We start from the raw sequence: 17903 nt of genomic DNA, 5'->3' as shown, positions 1-17903 counted from the left end.
GGGTGTGTGATGTATGTACAGTATACGTGTGTGTGTGTGGGTGTGTGATGTATGTACAGTATACGTGTGAGTGGGTGTGTGATGTATGTACAGTATATGTGTGAGTGGGTGTGTGATGTATGTACAGTATAAGTGTGAGTGGGTGTGTGATGTGTGTACAGTATTACGTGTGAGTGGGTGTGTGATGTGTGTACAGTATACGTGTGAGTGGGTGTGTGATGTGTGTACAGTATACGTGTGAGTGGGTGTGTGATGTGTGTTAAGTATACGTGTGAGTGGGTGTGTGATGTGTGTACAGTATACGTGTGTGTGAGTGGGTGTGTGATGTGTGTACAGTGTACGTGTGAGTGGGTGTGTGATGTGTGTACAGTGTACGTGTGAGTGGGTGTGTGATGTGTGTACAGTATACGTGTGAGTGTGTGTGTGATGTATATACAGTATACAAGTGAGTGGGTGTGTGATGTATGTACAGTATACGTGTGAGGGAGTGTGTGATGTATGTACAGTATACGTGTGAGGGAGTGTGTGATGTATGTACAGTATACGTGTGAGTGGGTGTGTGATGTATGTACAGTATACGTGTGAGTGGGTGTGTGATGTATGTACAGTATACGTGTGAGGGTGTGTGTGATGTATGTACAGTATTACATGCGAGTTGGTGTGTGATGTATGTACAGTATAACATGTGAGTGGGTGTGTGATGTATGTACAGTATACGTGTGTGTGAGTGGGTGTGTGATGTATGTACAGTATACGTGTGAGTGGGTGTGTGATGTATGTACAGTATACGTGGGAGTGGGTGTGTGATGTATGTACAGTATACGTGTGAGTGGGTGTGTGATGTATGTACAGTATACGTGTGAGTGGGTGTGTGATGTATGTACAGTATACGTGTGAGTGGGTGTATGATGTATGTACAGTATATGTGTGAGTGGGTGTGTGATGTATGTACAGTATATGTGTGAGTGGGTGTGTGATGTATGTACAGTATAAGTGTGAGTGGGTGTGTGATGTATGTACAGTTTATGTGTGAGTGGGTGTGTGATGTATGTACAGTTTATGTGTGAGGGGGTGTGTGATGTATGTACAGTATATGTGTGAGTGGGTGTGATGTGAGTACCGTATACGTGTGAGTGGGTGTGTGATGTGTGTACAGTATACGTGTGTGTGAGTGGGTGTGTGATGTGTGTACAGTATACGTGTGAGTGGGTGTGTGATGTATGTACAGTATATGTGTGAGTGGGTGTGTGATATATGCACAGTATATGTGTGAGTGGGTGTGTGATGTGTGTACAGTATACGTGTGAGTGGGTGTGTGATGTATGCACAGTATATGTGTGTGTGAGTGGGTGTGTGATGTATGTACGTACGGTATAAGTGTGAGTTGGTGTGTGATGTATGTACAGTATATGTGGGAGTGGTTGTAAGATGTATGTGCGGTATACGTGTGAGTGGGTGTGTGATGTATGTACAGTATACGTGTGAGTGGGTGTGTGATGTGTGTACAATATTACGTGTGAGTGGGTGTGTGAGGTGTGTACAATATTACATGTGAGTGGGTGTGTGATGTATGTACAGTATACGTGTGAGTGGGTGTGTGATGTGTGTACAGTATACATGTGAGTGGGTGTGTGATGCATGTGAGTAGCTGTGTGTCGTATGTACAGTATTACGTGTGAGTGGGTGCATGATGTATGAACAGTAAGACGTGTGAGTGGGTGTGTGATGTATGTACAGTATACATGTGAGTGGGTGTGTGATGTATGTATAGTATACGTGTGAGTGGGTGTGTGATGTATGTACAGTATTACGTGTGAGTTGGTGTGTGATGTATGTACAGTATTACGTGTGAGTGGGTGTGAGATGTGTGTACAGTTTTACGTGTGAGTGGGTGTGTGATGTATGTACAGTATTACGTGAGTGAGTGGGTGTGTGATGTATGTACAGTATTACGTGAGTGAGTGGGTGTGTGATGTAATTACAGTATTACGTGTGAGTTGGTGTGTGATGTATGTACAGTATACGTGTGAGTGGGTGTGTGATGTATGTACAGTATTCGTGTGAGTGGGTGTGTGATGTATGTACAGTATACGTGTGAGTGGGTATGTGATGTATGTACAGTATACGTGTGAGTGGGTGTGTGATGTATGTACAGTATACGTGTGAGTGGGTGTGTGATGTGTGTACAGTATACGTGTGAGTGGGTGTGTGATGTATGTACAGTATACGTGTGAGTGGGTGTGTGATATATGCACAGTATACGTGTGAGTGGGTGTGTGATATATGCACAGCATACGTGTGAGTGGGTGTGTGATGTGTGTACAGTATACGTGTGAGTGGGTGTGTGATGTATGCACAGTATATGTGTGAGTGGGTGTGTGATGTATGTGCGGTATAAGTGTGAGTGGGTGTGTGATGTATGTACAGTATACGTGTGAGTGGGTGTGATGTGTGTACAGTATACGTGTGAGTGGGTGTGATGTGTGTACAGTATACGTGTGAGTGGGTGTGTGATGTATGTACAGTATATGTGTTAGTGGGTGTGTGATGTATGTACGGTATAGGTGTGAGTGGGTGTGTGATGTATGTAAAGTATACGTGTGAGTGGGTGTGTGACATATGTACAGTATACGTGTGAGTCGGTGTGATGTATGTACAGTATATATGTGAGTGGGTGTGTGATGTATGTACAGTATACGTGTGAGTGGGTGTGTGATGTATGTACAGTATACGTGTGAGTGGGTGTGTGATGTATGTACAGTATACGTGTGAGTGGGTGTGTGATGTATGTACAGTATATGTGTGAGTGGGTGTGTGATGTGTGTACAGTATACGTGTGAGTAGGTGTGTGATGTATATGTACAGTATATGTGTGAGTGGGTGTGTGATGTATGTACAGTATATGTGTGTGTGAGTGGGTGTGTGATGTATGTACAGTATATGTGTGTGTGTGTGTGTGTGTGTGTGTGTGTGTGTGTGTGTGTGTGTGTGTGTGTGTGTGAGTGGGTGTGTGATGTATGTACAGTATATGTGTGTGTGTGTGTGAGTGGGTGTGTGATGTATGTACAGTATGTGTGTGTGTGAGTGGGTGTGTGATGTATGTACAGTATACGTGTGAGTGGGTGTGTGATGTATGTACAGTATATGTGTGAGTGGGTGTGTGATGTGTGTACAGTATACGTGTGAGTAGGTGTGTGATGTATATGTACAGTATATGTGTGAGTGGGTGTGTGATGTATGTACAGTATATGTGTGTGTGAGTGGGTGTGTGATGTATGTACAGTATGTGTGTGTGTGTGTGTGTGTGTGTGAGTGGGTGTGTGATGTATGTACAGTATGTGTGTGTGTGTGTGTGTGTGTGAGTGGGTGTGTGATGTATGTACAGTATGTGTGTGTGTGAGTGGGTGTGTGATGTATGTACAGTATGTGTGTGTGTGTGTGTGTGTGTGTGTGTGTGTGTGTGTGTGTGTGTGTGTGTGTGTGTGTGATGTATGTACAGTATACGTGTGTGTGTGTAATACTCACCTGTCTGCTGTCCTCGATCTGTTTGTGACTCCTGCGGGGACCCTCTGTCTGACTCTTTGTAGAGTCGGGGTGCTCACCATGCGCCTCCCTGTAACCAGCAGGAATGACATATAAAGGACTGACCATGTCTACAAAGCTGTGTGCGATTCTAGAAACACACAGACACACATAATGTAACATTCTTAATAATGTGTAACTTTCTTTTGATATTTTTGTATTCATTGACATTCTATTTATTGTTATACCTGCACACACTGCCATTATCACCCTACTGCACACACTCCCATTATCTCCCTACTGCACACACTGCCATTATCAGCCCTACTGCCCACACTGCCATTATCACCCTACTGCCCACACTGCCATTATCACCCTACTGCCCACACTGCCATTATCACCCTACTGTACACACTGCCATTATCACCCTACTGCACACACTGCCATTATCACCCTACTGCCCACACTGCCATTATCACCCTACTGCCCACACTGCCATTATCACCCTACTGCCCACACTGCCATTATCACCCTACTGCCCACACTGCCATTATCACCCTACTGCCCACACTGCCATTATCATCCTACTGCCCACACTGCCATTATCACCCTACTGCCCACACTGCCATTATCACCCTACTGCCCACACTGCCATTATCACCCTACTGCCCACACTGCCATTATCATCCTACTGCCCACACTGCCATTATCACCCTACTGCCCACACTGCCATTATCACCCTACTGCCCACACTGCCATTATCACCCTACTGCACACACTGCCATTATCACCCTACTGCACACACTGCCATTATCACCCTACTGCACACACTGCCATTATCACCCTACTGCACACACTGCCATTATCATCCTACTGCCCACACTGCCATTATCACCCTACTGCACACACTGCCATTATCATCCTACTGCCCACACTGCCATTATCATCCTACTGCCCACACTGCCATTATCACCCTACTGCACACACTGCCATTATCACCCTACTGCACACACTGCCATTATCACCCTACTGCACACACTGCCATTATTACCCTACTGCACACACTGCCATTATCACCCTACTGCACACACTGCCATTATCACCCTACTGTACACACTGCCATTATCACCCTACTGCACACACTGCCATTATCACCCTACTGCACACACTGCCATTATCACCCTACTGTACACACTGCCATTATCACCCTACTGCACACACTGCCATTATCACCCTACTGCACACACTCCCATTATCTCCCTACTGCACACACTGCCATTATCACCCTACTGCACACACTGCCATTATCATCCTACTGTACACACTGCCATTATCACCCTACTGCCCACACTGCCATTATCACCCTACTGTACACACTGCCATTATCACCCTACTGTACACACTGCCATTATCACCCTACTGCACACACTGCCATTATCACCCTACTGTACACGCTGCCATTATCACCCTACTGTACACACTGCCATTATCACCCTACTGCACACACTGCCATTATCACCCTACTGCACACACTGCCATTATCACCCTACTGCACACACTCCCATTATCTCCCTACTGCACACACTGCCATTATCACCCTACTGCACACACTGCCATTATCACCCTACTGCACACACTCCCATTATCTCCCTACTGCACACACTGCCATTATCACCCTACTGCACACACTGCCATTATCATCCTACTGCACACACTGCCATTATCACCCTACTGCCCACACTGCCATTATCACCCTACTGTACACACTGCCATTATCACCCTACTGCACACACTGCCATTATCACCCTACTGCCCACACTGCCATTATCACCCTACTGCACACACTCCCATTATCTCCCTACTGTACACACTGCCATTATCACCCTACTGCACACACTGCCATTATCACCCTACTGCACACACTGCCATTATCACCCTACTGCACACACTGCCATTATCACCCTACTGCACACACTGCCATTATCACCCTACTGTACACACTGCCATTATCACCCTACTGCACACACTGCCATTATCACCCTACTGTACACACTGCCATTATCACCCTACTGCACACACTGCCATTATCACCCTACTGTACACACTGCCATTATCACCCTACTGCACACACTGCCATTATCACCCTACTGTACACACTGCCATTATCACCCTACTGCACACACTGCCATTATCACCCTACTGCCCACACTGCCATTATTACCCTACTGCACACACTGCCATTATCACCCTACTGCACACACTGCCATTATCACCCTACTGCACACACTGCCATTATCACCCTACTGCACACACTCCCATTATCTCCCTACTGCACACACTGCCATTATCAGCCCTACTGCCCACACTGCCATTATCACCCTACTGCCCACACTGCCATTATCACCCTACTGTACACACTGCCATTATCACCCTACTGCACACACTGCCATTATCACCCTACTGCCCACACTGCCATTATCACCCTACTGCCCACACTGCCATTATCACCCTACTGCCCACACTGCCATTATCATCCTACTGCCCACACTGCCATTATCACCCTACTGCACACACTGCCATTATCACCCTACTGCACACACTGCCATTATCACCCTACTGCACACACTGCCATTATCATCCTACTGCCCACACTGCCATTATCACCCTACTGCACACACTGCCATTATCATCCTACTGCCCACACTGCCATTATCATCCTACTGCCCACACTGCCATTATCACCCTACTGCACACACTGCCATTATCACCCTACTGCACACACTGCCATTATCACCCTACTGCACACACTGCCATTATCACCCTACTGCACACACTGCCATTATCACCCTACTGCACACACTGCCATTATCATCCTACTGTACACACTGCCATTATAACCCTACTGCACACACTGCCATTATCACCCTACTGCACACACTGCCATTATCACCCTACTGCCCACACTGCCATTATCACCCTACTGCACACACTGCGATTATCACCCTACTGCCCACACTGCCATTATCACCCTACTGCCCACACTGCCATTATCACCCTACTGCACACACTGCCATTATCACCCTACTGCACACACTGCCATTATCACCCTACTGCACACACTGCCATTATAACCCTACTGCACACACTGCCATTATCACCCTACTGCACACACTGCCATTATCACCCTACTGCCCACACTGCCATTATCATCCTACTGTACACACTGCCATTATCACCCTACTGCCCACACTGCCGTTATCACCCTACTGCCCACACTGCCGTTATCACCCTACTGCCCACACTGCCATTATCATCCTACTGTACACACTGCCATTATCATCCTACTGTACACACTGCCATTATCAGCCCTACTGCACACACTGCCATTATCAGCCCTACTGCACACACTGCCATTATCACCCTACTGCACACACTGCCATTATCAGCACTACTGTACACACTGCCATTATCACCCTACTGCACACACTGCCATTATCACCCTACTGTACACACTGCCATTATTATCCTACTGTACACACTGCCATTATCACCCTACTGCACACACTGCCATTATCACCCTACTGTACACACTGCCATTATTATCCTACTGCACACACTGCCATTATCAGCCCTACTGCACACACTGCCATTATCACCCTACTGCACACACTGCCATTATCATCCTACTGCCCACACTGCCATTATCATCCTACTGTACACACTGCCATTATCAGCCCTACTGCACACACTGCCATTATCAGCCCTACTGCACACACTGCCATTATCACCCTACTGCACACACTGCCATTATCACCCTACTGTACACACTGCCATTATTATCCTACTGTACACACTGCCATTATCACCCTACTGCACACACTGCCATTATCACCCTACTGTACACACTGCCATTATCACCCTACTGCACACACTGCCATTATCACCCTACTGTACACACTGCCATTATTATCCTACTGCACACACTGCCATTATCAGCCCTACTGCACACACTGCCATTATCACCCTACTGCACACACTGCCATTATCATCCTACTGTACACACTGCCATTATCAGCCCTACTGCACACACTGCCATTATCAGCCCTACTGCCCACACTGCCATTATCACCGTACTGCACACACTGCCATTATCACCCTACTGCACACACTGCCATTATCACCCTACTGCACACACTGCCATTATCAGCCCTACTGCACACACTGCCATTATCACCCTACTGCACACACTGCCATTATCAGCCCTACTGCACACACTGCCATTATCACCCTACTGCCCACACTGCCATTATCACTCTACTGCACACACTGCCATTATCACCCTACTGCACACACTGCCATTATCAGCCCTACTGCACACACTGCCATTATCAGCCCTACTGCACACACTGCCATTATCAGCCCTACTGCCCACACTGCCATTATCAGCCCTACTGCACACACTGCCATTATCACTGTACTGCACACACTGCCATTATCACCCTACTGCCCACACCGCCATTATCCGCACTACTGCCCACACTGCCATTATCATCCCTACTGCCCACACTGCCATTATCACCCTACTGCACACACTGTCATTATCACCCTACTGCACACACTGCCATTATCACCCTACTGCACACACTGCCATTATCAGCCCTACTGCACACACTGCCATTATCAGCCCTACTGCACACACTGCCATTATCAGCCCTACTGCACACACTGCCATTATCACCCTACTGCACACAGTCATTATCAGCCCTACTGCACACACAGTCATTATCAGCCCTACTGCACACACAGTCATTATCAGCCCTACTGCACACACTGCCATTATCAGCCCTACTGCACACACTGCCATTATCACCCTACTGCACACACTGCCATTATCACCCTACTGCACACAGTCATTATCAGCCCTACTGCACACACTGCCATTATCAGCACTACTGCACACACTGCCATTATCAGCTCTACTGTACACACTGCCATTATCAGCCCTACTGCACACACTGCCATTATCAGCTCTACTGCACACACTGCCATTATCACCCTACTGCACACACTGCCATTATCACTGTACTGCCCACACTGCCATTATCACCCTACTGCACACACTGCCATTATCACAATACTGCACACACTGCCATTATCACCCTACTGCCCACACTGCCATTATCACCCTACTGCCCACACTGCCATTATCACCCTACTGCACACACTGCCATTATCACCCTACTGCACACACTGCCATTATCACCCTACTGCACACACTGCCATTATCACCCTACTGCACACACTGCCATTATCACCCTACTGCCCACACTGTCATTATCAGCCCTACTGCACACACTGCCATTATCACCCTACTGCCCACACTGCTATTATCACCGTACTGCGCACACTGCCATTATCACCCTACTGCCCACACTGTCATTATCACCCTACTGCCCACACTGCCATTATCACCCTACTGCACACACTTCCATTATCAGCACTACTGCCCACACTGCCATTATCACCCTACTGCACACACTGTCATTATCAGCACTACTGCCCACACTGCCATTATCACCCTACTGCACACACTGTCATTATCAGCACTACTGCACACACTGCTATTATCACGGTACTGCCCACACTGCCATTATCAGCCCTACTGCCCACACTGTCATTATCAGCACTACTGCCCACACAGCACGGCTACCTTCTCACCCATCATGGTTCAGCACTCAGCACGGCTACCTTCTCACCCATCATGGTTCAGCACGCAGCCCGGCTACCTTCTCACCCATCATGGTTCAGCACGCAGCCCGGCTACCTTCTCACCCATCATGGTTCAGCACACAGCACTGCTACCTTCTCACCCATCATGGTTCAGCACGCAGCCCGGCTACCTTCTCACCCATCATGGTTCAGCACGCAGCCCGGCAACCTTCTCACCCATCATGGTTCAGCACACAGCACTGCTACCTTCTCACCCATCATGGTTCAGCACGTAGCCCGGCTACCTTCTCACCCATCATGGTTCAGCACACAGCACTGCTACCTTCTCACCCATCATGGTTCAGCACGCAGCCCGGCTACCTTCTCACCCATCATGGTTCAGCACGCAGCCCGGCAACCTTCTCACCCATCATGGTTCAGCACACAGCACTGCTACCTTCTCACCCATCATGGTTCAGCACGCAGCCCGGCTACCTTCTCACCCATCATGGTTCAGCACGCAGCCCGGCTACCTTCTCACCCATCATGGTTCAGCACGCAGCACGGCAACCTTCTCACCCATCATGGTTCAGCACCCAGCACTGCTACCTTCTCACCCATCACGGTTCAGCACACAGCACGGCTACTTTCTCACCCATCATGGTACAGCACGCAGCCCGGCTACCTTCTCACCCATCATGGTTCAGCACGCAGCATGGCTAACTTCTCACCCATCATGGTTCAGCACACAGCACGGCTACCTTCTCACCCATCATGGTACAGCACGCAGCCCGGCTACCTTCTCACCCATCATGGTTCAGCACGCAGCCAGGCTACCTTCTCACCCATCATGGTTCAGCACGCAGCACGGCAACCTTCTCACCCATCATGGTTCAGCACGCAGCACGGCTACCTTCTCACCCATCATGGTTCAGCACACAGCACGGCTACCTTCTCACCCATCATGGTTCAGCACACAGCCCGGCTACCTTCTCACCCATCATGGTTCAGCACACAGCCCGGCTACCTTCTCACCCATCATGGTTCAGCACGCAGCCCGGCTACCTTCTCACCCATCATGGTTCAGCACACAGCACTGCTACCTTCTCACCCATCATGGTTCAGCACGCAGCACGGCAACCTTCTCACCCATCATGGTTCAGCACGCAGCACGGCAACCTTCTCACCCATCATGGTTCAGCACGCAGCACGGCTACCTTCTCACCCATCATGGTTCAGCACGCAGCACTGCTACCTTCTCACCCATCATGGTTCAGCACACAGCACGGCTACCGTCTCACCCATCATGGTTCAGCACGCAACATGGTGTGTAGGCAGCAGGTCCAGTACAACACACAACACTTCGTTTCCCAATGTGACGTGTTATGAGGTCCCTACAACTGTTTTGCCTTATTTGGGACCTAGAAGGAACTATAACCTGAGTAAACTACGGGTCATCGGTGGTGGGAGCCCTGGCTGCTTCTCACCATCTTTTGGCTTCTATCCTGGCAGCGATACGGAGCCTCCGGGCCACAATCCTCTCCTGTTGGTCCTCAGAGTCCAGTGATGGGCCAGTGTTGGCCGTTTCCTCGCCTTCTGAGACCAAGCTCATGGTGCCTATGGGGCAGTACCTGTAACAGGAGGGGGGAGAATTCAGGTGTGTGGCAGGGAACGTAGTATGGACAATGCTCTGCTGAGAACCATCAGAGGGACCGGCCAGCTATATGCAGAGTGATAAGATGAGTCAGTAGATTTGGGGGTTCCCAAGCTGTGTGGAGTGTTACAGTGAACGTCAGTGGATTTGGGGGCACTCTGTGTTATGGTGAGACTTTGTGGATGATGGGGGTTATGTGGAGAGTGTTAGGGTGATGGTGTAATGGGGGTAAATAGGGGTATATACAGAGTGCTGGGGTGTAACTGGGGGTATGTACAGAGTGTTGAGGGGTAACTGGGGGTTGGGGGTTTGTACTAGTTGCCGGGGTGTAACTAGGGGTATGTACAGAGTGTTGAGGGATAACTGGGGGTTGGGGGTTTGTACAGGTTGCCGGGGTGTAACTGGGGGTATGTACAGAGTGTTGAGGGATAACTGGGGGTTGGGGGTTTGTACAGGTTGCCGGGGTGTAACTAGTGGTATGTACAGAGTGTTGAGGTATGACTGGGGGTTGGGGGTTTGTACAGGTTGCCGGGGTGTAACTGGGGGTATGTACAGAGTGTTGAGGGGTAACTGGCGGTTGGGGGTTTGTACAGGTTGCCGGGGCTGTAACTTGGGGTATGTACAGAGTGTTGAGGGGTAACTGGGGGTTGGGGGTTTGTACTAGTTGCCGGGGGGTGTAACTGGGGGTATGTACAGAGTTTTGGGAGGAACTGGGAGAATGCACAAGGTGGTAAGGGGGTGAGTGGGGGTTAACAGAGGGAATGCACAGAGTGTAGGGGTAAGTGTAGGTTTGCACGGGATGTAGGGGAATAACTGTGGGTATGCACAGGGTGTAGGGGTAAGTGTGGGTTTGCATGGGGCGTGGGAGGTAACTGGGGGGTATGCACAGTGTGTGTGTGTGTGTGGGGGGGGTAACTGGGGGAATGCAGAGAGTGTAGGGGTAAGTGTGGGCTTGCACAAGGTGGTGGGTGGTAACTGGAGGTAGGCACAGTGTAGGGGGTAACTGGAGGTATGTACAGGGTGGTGGGGGTAACTGGGGGTATGCACAGTGTAAGGGGGGTAAACAGGGGGTATGCACAGGGTGTTGGGGGGTTACTGAGGGCATGCACAAGGTGTCGGGTGGTTACTCGGGGTATGTACAGAGTGTAAGGGGGTAACAGGGAGTATGTACAGAGTGTAAGGGGGTAATAGGGGTATGTACAGGGTACCCGGGGTTAACTGAGGGCATATGCACGGGGTGTGGGGTGGTTACTGGGGGAATGCAGAGAGTGTAGAAGTGTGGGTTTGCACAGGGTGTTGGGGGTAACTGGGGGGGCATGTACAGGGTATCAGGGGTAACTTGGGGTATGCACAGGGTATCGGGTGGTAACTGGGGGTGCGTACGGGTGTCGGGGTGATTACTGGGGGTATGCACAGAGTGTAGGGGTAACTGTGGGTTTGCATGGGGTGTAGGGGGATAACTGGGGGTGTGCACAGGGTGTCGGGCGGTAACTAGGGGGGCATGTACAGGGTGTAGGGGTGTAACTGGGGCTATGCACATGGTGTTGGGGGAATATGCACAGGGTGTCATGGGGTAACTGGGGACATGCACAGGATATCGGGGGTAAATGGGGGTATGCACAGAGTGTAGCGGTGCAACTAGGGGCATGTACAGGGTATCGGGGGTAACTGGGGATGCATGTACAGGGTATCAGGGGAATTGAGGGGGCATGTGCAGGGTATCAGAGGTAACTGGGGGGGGCATGTACAGGATGTCGGGGGGTAACTGGGGGTATGCACAGGGTGTTGGGGGGGTAACTGGGGGCATGTACAGGGTGTCGGGGGGTAACTGGGGGTATGCACAGGGTGTCGGGGGGTAACTGGGGGTATGCACAGGGTGTCGGGGGGTAACTGGGTGTATGCACAGGGTGTTGGGGGTAAGTGAGGGCATGTACAGGGTGTTGGGGGGTAACTGGGGGTATGCACAGGGTGTTGGGTTGTAACTGGGGGCACGTACAGGGTATTGGGGGGCAACTGGGGGTATACACAGGGTGTTGGGGGGGGGGTACCTGGGGGCATGTACAGGGTGTCGGGGGGTAACTGGGGGTATGCACAGGGTGTCAGGGGGTAACTGGGGTATGCACAGGGTGTTGGGGGGTAACTGGGGGCATGTACAAGGTGTCGGGGGTACTTGGGGGTATGCACAGGGTGTTGGGGGGTAACTGGGGGCACGTACAGGGTGTTGGGGGGTAAATGGGGGCATGTACAGGGTGTCGGCGGGGGTTACTGGGGGTATGCACAGGGTGTTGGGGGGTAACTGGGGGTATGTATACGGTGTTGGGGGGTAACTGGGGCATGTACAGGGTGTCGGGGGGTAACTGGGGCATGTACAGGGTGTCGGGGGGTAACTGGGGGTATGCACAGGGTGTTGGGGGGTAACTGAGGGCATGTACAGGGTGTCGGGGGGTAACTGGGGGTATGCACAGGGTGTTGGGTTGTAACTGGGGGCACGTACAGGGTATTGGGGGGCAACTGTGGGTATGCACAGGGTGTTGGGGGGGTGCCTGGGGGCATGTACAGGGTGTTGGGGGGGTAACTGGAGGTATGCACAGGGTGTCGGGGGGTAACTGGGGTATGCACAGGGTGTTGGGGGGTAACTGGGGGCATGTACAGGGTGTCGGGGGTACTTGGGGGTATGCACAGGGTGTTCGGGGGTAACTGGGGACATGTACAGGGTGTTGGGGGGTAACTGGGGACACGTACAGGGTGTTGGGGGTATGCACAGGGTGTCGGGGTGTAACTGGGGGTATGCACAGGGTGTTGGGGGGTAACTGGGGGTATGTACATGGTGTCGGGGGGTAACTGGGGGTATGCACAGGGTGTTGGGGGGTAACTGGGGGCACGTACAAGGTGTTGGGGGGTAAATGGGGGCATGTACAGGGTGTCGGCGGGGGTTACTGGGGGTATGCACAGGGTGTTAGGGGGTAACTGGGGGTATGTATACGGTGTTGGGGGGTAAATGGGGGCATGTATACGGTGTCGGGGGTAACTTGGGGTATGTACAGTGTAGGGGGGTAACTGGGGGCATGTACAGGGTGTCGGATGATAACTGGGGGCACGTACAGGGTATTGGGGGGTAACTGGGGGTATGCACAGGGTGTTGGGGGGTAAATGGGGGCACGTACAGGGTGTTGGGGGGTAACTGGGGGTATGTATATGGTGTTGGGGGGTAACTGGGGGTATGTATATGGTGTTGGGGGTAAATGTGGGCATGTATACGGTGTCGGGGTAACTTGGGGTATGTACAGAGTGTAGGGGGGTAACTGGGGGCATGCACAGGGTGTTGCATGGTAACTGGGGGCACGTACATGGTATTGGGGGTAACTGAGGGTATGCACAGGGTGTTGGGGGGTAAATGGGGGCATGTACAGGGTGTTGGGGGGTAACGGGGTATGTATACGGTGTTGGGGGGTAAATGTGGGCATGTATACGGTGTCGGGGGTAACTTGGGGTATGTACAGAGTGTAGGGGGGTAACTGGGGCATGCACAGGGTGTTGCGGGGTAACTGGGGGCACGTACAGGGTATTGGGGGGTAACTGGGGGGTATGCACAGGGTGATGGGGGGTAAATGGGGGCATGTACAGGGTGTTGGGGGGTAACTGGGGGTATGTATACAGTGTTGGGGGGTAAATGTGGGCATGTATACGGTGTCGGGGGTAACTTGGGGTATGTACAGAGTGTTGGGGGGTAACTGGGGGCATGCACAGGGTGTTGCGGGGTAACTGGGGGCACGTACAGGGTATTGGGGGGTAACTGGGAGCACGTACAGGGTATTGGGGGGTAACTGGGGGCATGTACAGGGTGTTGGGGGGTAACTGGGGGTATGTATACGGTGTTGGGGGGTAAATGTGGGCATGTATACGGTGTCGGGGGTAACTTGGGGTATGTACAGAGTGTAGGGGGGGTAACTGGGGGGGCGCCGCTCTCTCACCGATCGCTCTCTCTCTCTGTCTCCTGCAGCCGCCACCGCTGTTTGGGTCCCGTTGCTAGGAGACGCCGGCTACAGCAGGCCCCGCCCCCCTGCTAATTGACAGCTCATGGCAGGGAGCGTAGCGGCGCACGGCGAGTGACGTATGAAGGCGTGGCGGGTCCTGGCCTGAGCGTGACGCATGACGGGAGATGTAGTTCAGTACGTAATGCACCTGCTTGTATCAGAGACGGCCCCGGGTCATGCTGGGACTTCTAGTTCCCCCGCATACCCGACAGACACAGCTCCCCATGTAATAGAGTGCCAGACACCATGTTATATACCAGGAAGTCTAGTCAGATGCTTGGCTACATTGTGAGAGGAATCAGCAGCAGAAAGAAGTAATAATGCCACCAGGGCCGGATCTAGACCGTGTGGCGCCCAGGGCGGGGAAAAGGGGGCGTGGCATCGTGGAGGAGGGGCGTGGTCAGTTATGCCCCCTGTAGTTGTGCCCTCATTAGTACTGCCCACAGAGCCGGCCCTAGCCAATATGATGCCCTAGGCAAGATTTTGGCTGGTGCCCCCTAGCACCACTGCTGGTTCCGCCTCGGACCCTGCACCCCATTCCCAGCACCATCACCCCTCACCCATAGCAGTCCTTATTTTGGTGTTTGTATCCCCTATATTTTAAATAGGAACAGTTCTCACATTTGGCGCACCGCCCAAAAAGGGGTGTGTTTTTGCTGGCAAGGGGCATGGCCACACAATAGTAATTCCAATTACGCCACACAGTACTGCAACTTTATTCACATTTGATCATGCGATAGTGTCCCTAATTCACATTACATCCCACAGTAGTATCACTTGACCTTATAAATGTTACTCCTCACAGTAGAGCCCCTTATTCACATTACATCACACTGAATTGCTCCTTATTCACATTACACCACACCCTATTGCTCTTTATTCACATTAGACGACACAGTAGTGCCCTTCCTATACGCAACGCCACATAGTAGAGCACCTTATACACATAATGCCACACATTAGTAATGCATTTATACACATAATTCTGTACAGTAATGCCCCTTACACATGAGACACATTATTAATGTCCTTATAAACATAATGCACCTTACACATTATGACAACCTTTATTAATGCCCTTTTACACATAATTCCCTTACACATATGCCGCACATTATTAATGCCCTTATACACATAATGACGCACATAGTGCCCCTTACACATATGTTGCACATTATTAAATAATTTTTACATGACACACATAATGCTCCTTACACATATTCTGAACACTACTGCACAACCAACCAACCCACTCACATGCACACAGCACTCACACTGCCACTAACACTGTGACCTCTGCCTCTGCTTGGATACAGATGTGTCCTCATAAATCTTGCCTCAATGCTAACGTCGGGCACCTTTTTTTATGAAAATGCATCTTATTTGCATAGCTATGTGGCTAGGATGCACAAGCAGCTCCTGCTAATTAAACTGATATGCAGCATGCCTATATACTGTGTGAGACTGTGGCTGTATCTGCATATGAAATGCTACGCACAGAATATAGGCATGCCGCATATCATTTTAATCAGCAGAAGCTGCTGATGCCCCTAGTCATATCAAATGCCCTAGGCAATTGCCTAGTTTGCCTATGGCCGGCTCTGACTGCCCACCGTAGTGTTGTGCCCCCAGTAGAGTTGTGCCCCCAGTAGTATTGCCCCCAGGGCCAATTCTAGCCCTTGTGGCGCCCCGGGTGAAAATAGGGGTGTGGCTTCATAAAGGGGAGTGGTCAATGTGCCCCCAGTAGTATTGCCCCCATTTGTGCCCCCAGTAGTATTGCCCCCGTTTGTGGCCCCAGTAGTATTGCCCCCGTTTGTGGCCCCAGTAGTATTGCCCCCTGTAGAGTTGTGGCCCCAGTAGTATTGCCCCCGTTTGTGCCGCTTTTAAAAAATAAAATAAAAAAAATGAATACTTACCATCCCCGCTTCTGATGCCCGACCGCTGCTGCTCTCCGTCTCTGGCTGCTGGCGCCGCTCCTCTGATCTATGGGAGAGACGTCATGACGTCTCTCCCATAGAACCGCATAGACACTAGAGATCAATCATGACCCCTAGTGTCTAAGTGCCGCTCCCACAATGCAGTGCGGTGCGCAATGACTTCATCGCGCACCGCACAGCAGTACTGGCACCGGGGGAAGGGGGGAACCACCAGTAGCGGATCTTGCCACGGCAGCAGCGCCTCGGGCAAAAATCCTGTGTGCCCGTAGCAAGATCCGCTACTGATTCTGATTGTGTGACCACCACCACCTACCCCTACTCGGAGGATCCTACATTTGTGGGGCACTGGGCAGCTGCCCAGGGTGCCTATAGGTTAAGATGGCCCTGGTCTAAAATAAAGTAAAAAATGGAGCACCATGTAACCCTCTCCAAATCCTCAACCAACCCCAGCATTAGAAAACCATGGCTGAATCCCGCTGTACCAGGGAGATACAGAGTATACCATACTGAAAACCAGTCCCAAGCTAGTCAGCACAGGACTGGTCCCTCTACCTATGGTGCAAACAATTTTGAGACCCCATCTCAGAGAATTTCAGGAACTCCATGAGCAATAGGGCCAAGGATAAGTAACAATATCTGGACCTCAGCAGTGACAGCTTTGCCTTGGGTGTGCTTAGTAAATAGATCCATTCCTCTAGGGAGTAGGTGGTTACCAAGCAAGAGTGTTAGGGATTATTAGGTCCAAGAGCCTCTCTTGATATCAGACATGCACTGTCTGCTCGGCAATGCTATAAGTGACTTCAAGCGAGGTGGAATTTTATATTATCATATAAATAAAAAAGTATGTTTGTATCCTGTAAAGAAGATGCCACAGACAATACAAAGACCTGGAAGGTCTATGCAAAATAGTATGCACAAGGAGAGGGTGATAAAGGACCTCCTGACCCAAGTGCCTTTCAATTGAAGGAACGTTCTTTCTATTAAAGGTGACTCTTCAGGATAGGATGAATGATTTATGCTTCACAGAAAACTGGAATATCAAGGCTC

The 17903-nt window shown here is 50.7% G+C and overlaps 1 protein-coding gene across 2 annotated transcripts in view; it reads right to left on the bottom strand.

Moving 5' to 3' along the window:
* DRC1 (dynein regulatory complex subunit 1) overlaps positions 1–15201 on the bottom strand; it is a 311083-nt gene extending 295882 nt beyond the window's left edge. The window contains exons 1-3 of one of the 2 annotated variants that reach the window (XM_063914977.1): positions 14857–15201; positions 10719–10862; positions 3526–3613 (exon numbers count right to left, since the gene is read on the bottom strand). In XM_063914977.1, coding sequence (XP_063771047.1) covers positions 3526–3613; positions 10719–10843 — 213 coding nt within the window. In that variant the 5' untranslated portion in view covers positions 10844–10862; positions 14857–15201. The remainder of the gene's footprint in view (positions 1–3525; positions 3614–10718; positions 10863–14856) is intronic. The other variant, XM_063914976.1, reaches the window with a different exon arrangement.
* Positions 15202–17903: the final 2702 nt, after the last annotated feature.

This window comes from Pseudophryne corroboree, chromosome 4 (genome assembly GCF_028390025.1).
Source record: "Pseudophryne corroboree isolate aPseCor3 chromosome 4, aPseCor3.hap2, whole genome shotgun sequence".
NCBI lineage: Eukaryota > Metazoa > Chordata > Amphibia > Anura > Myobatrachidae > Pseudophryne > Pseudophryne corroboree.
This window is presented reverse-complemented; position numbering and strand designations above follow the sequence as displayed.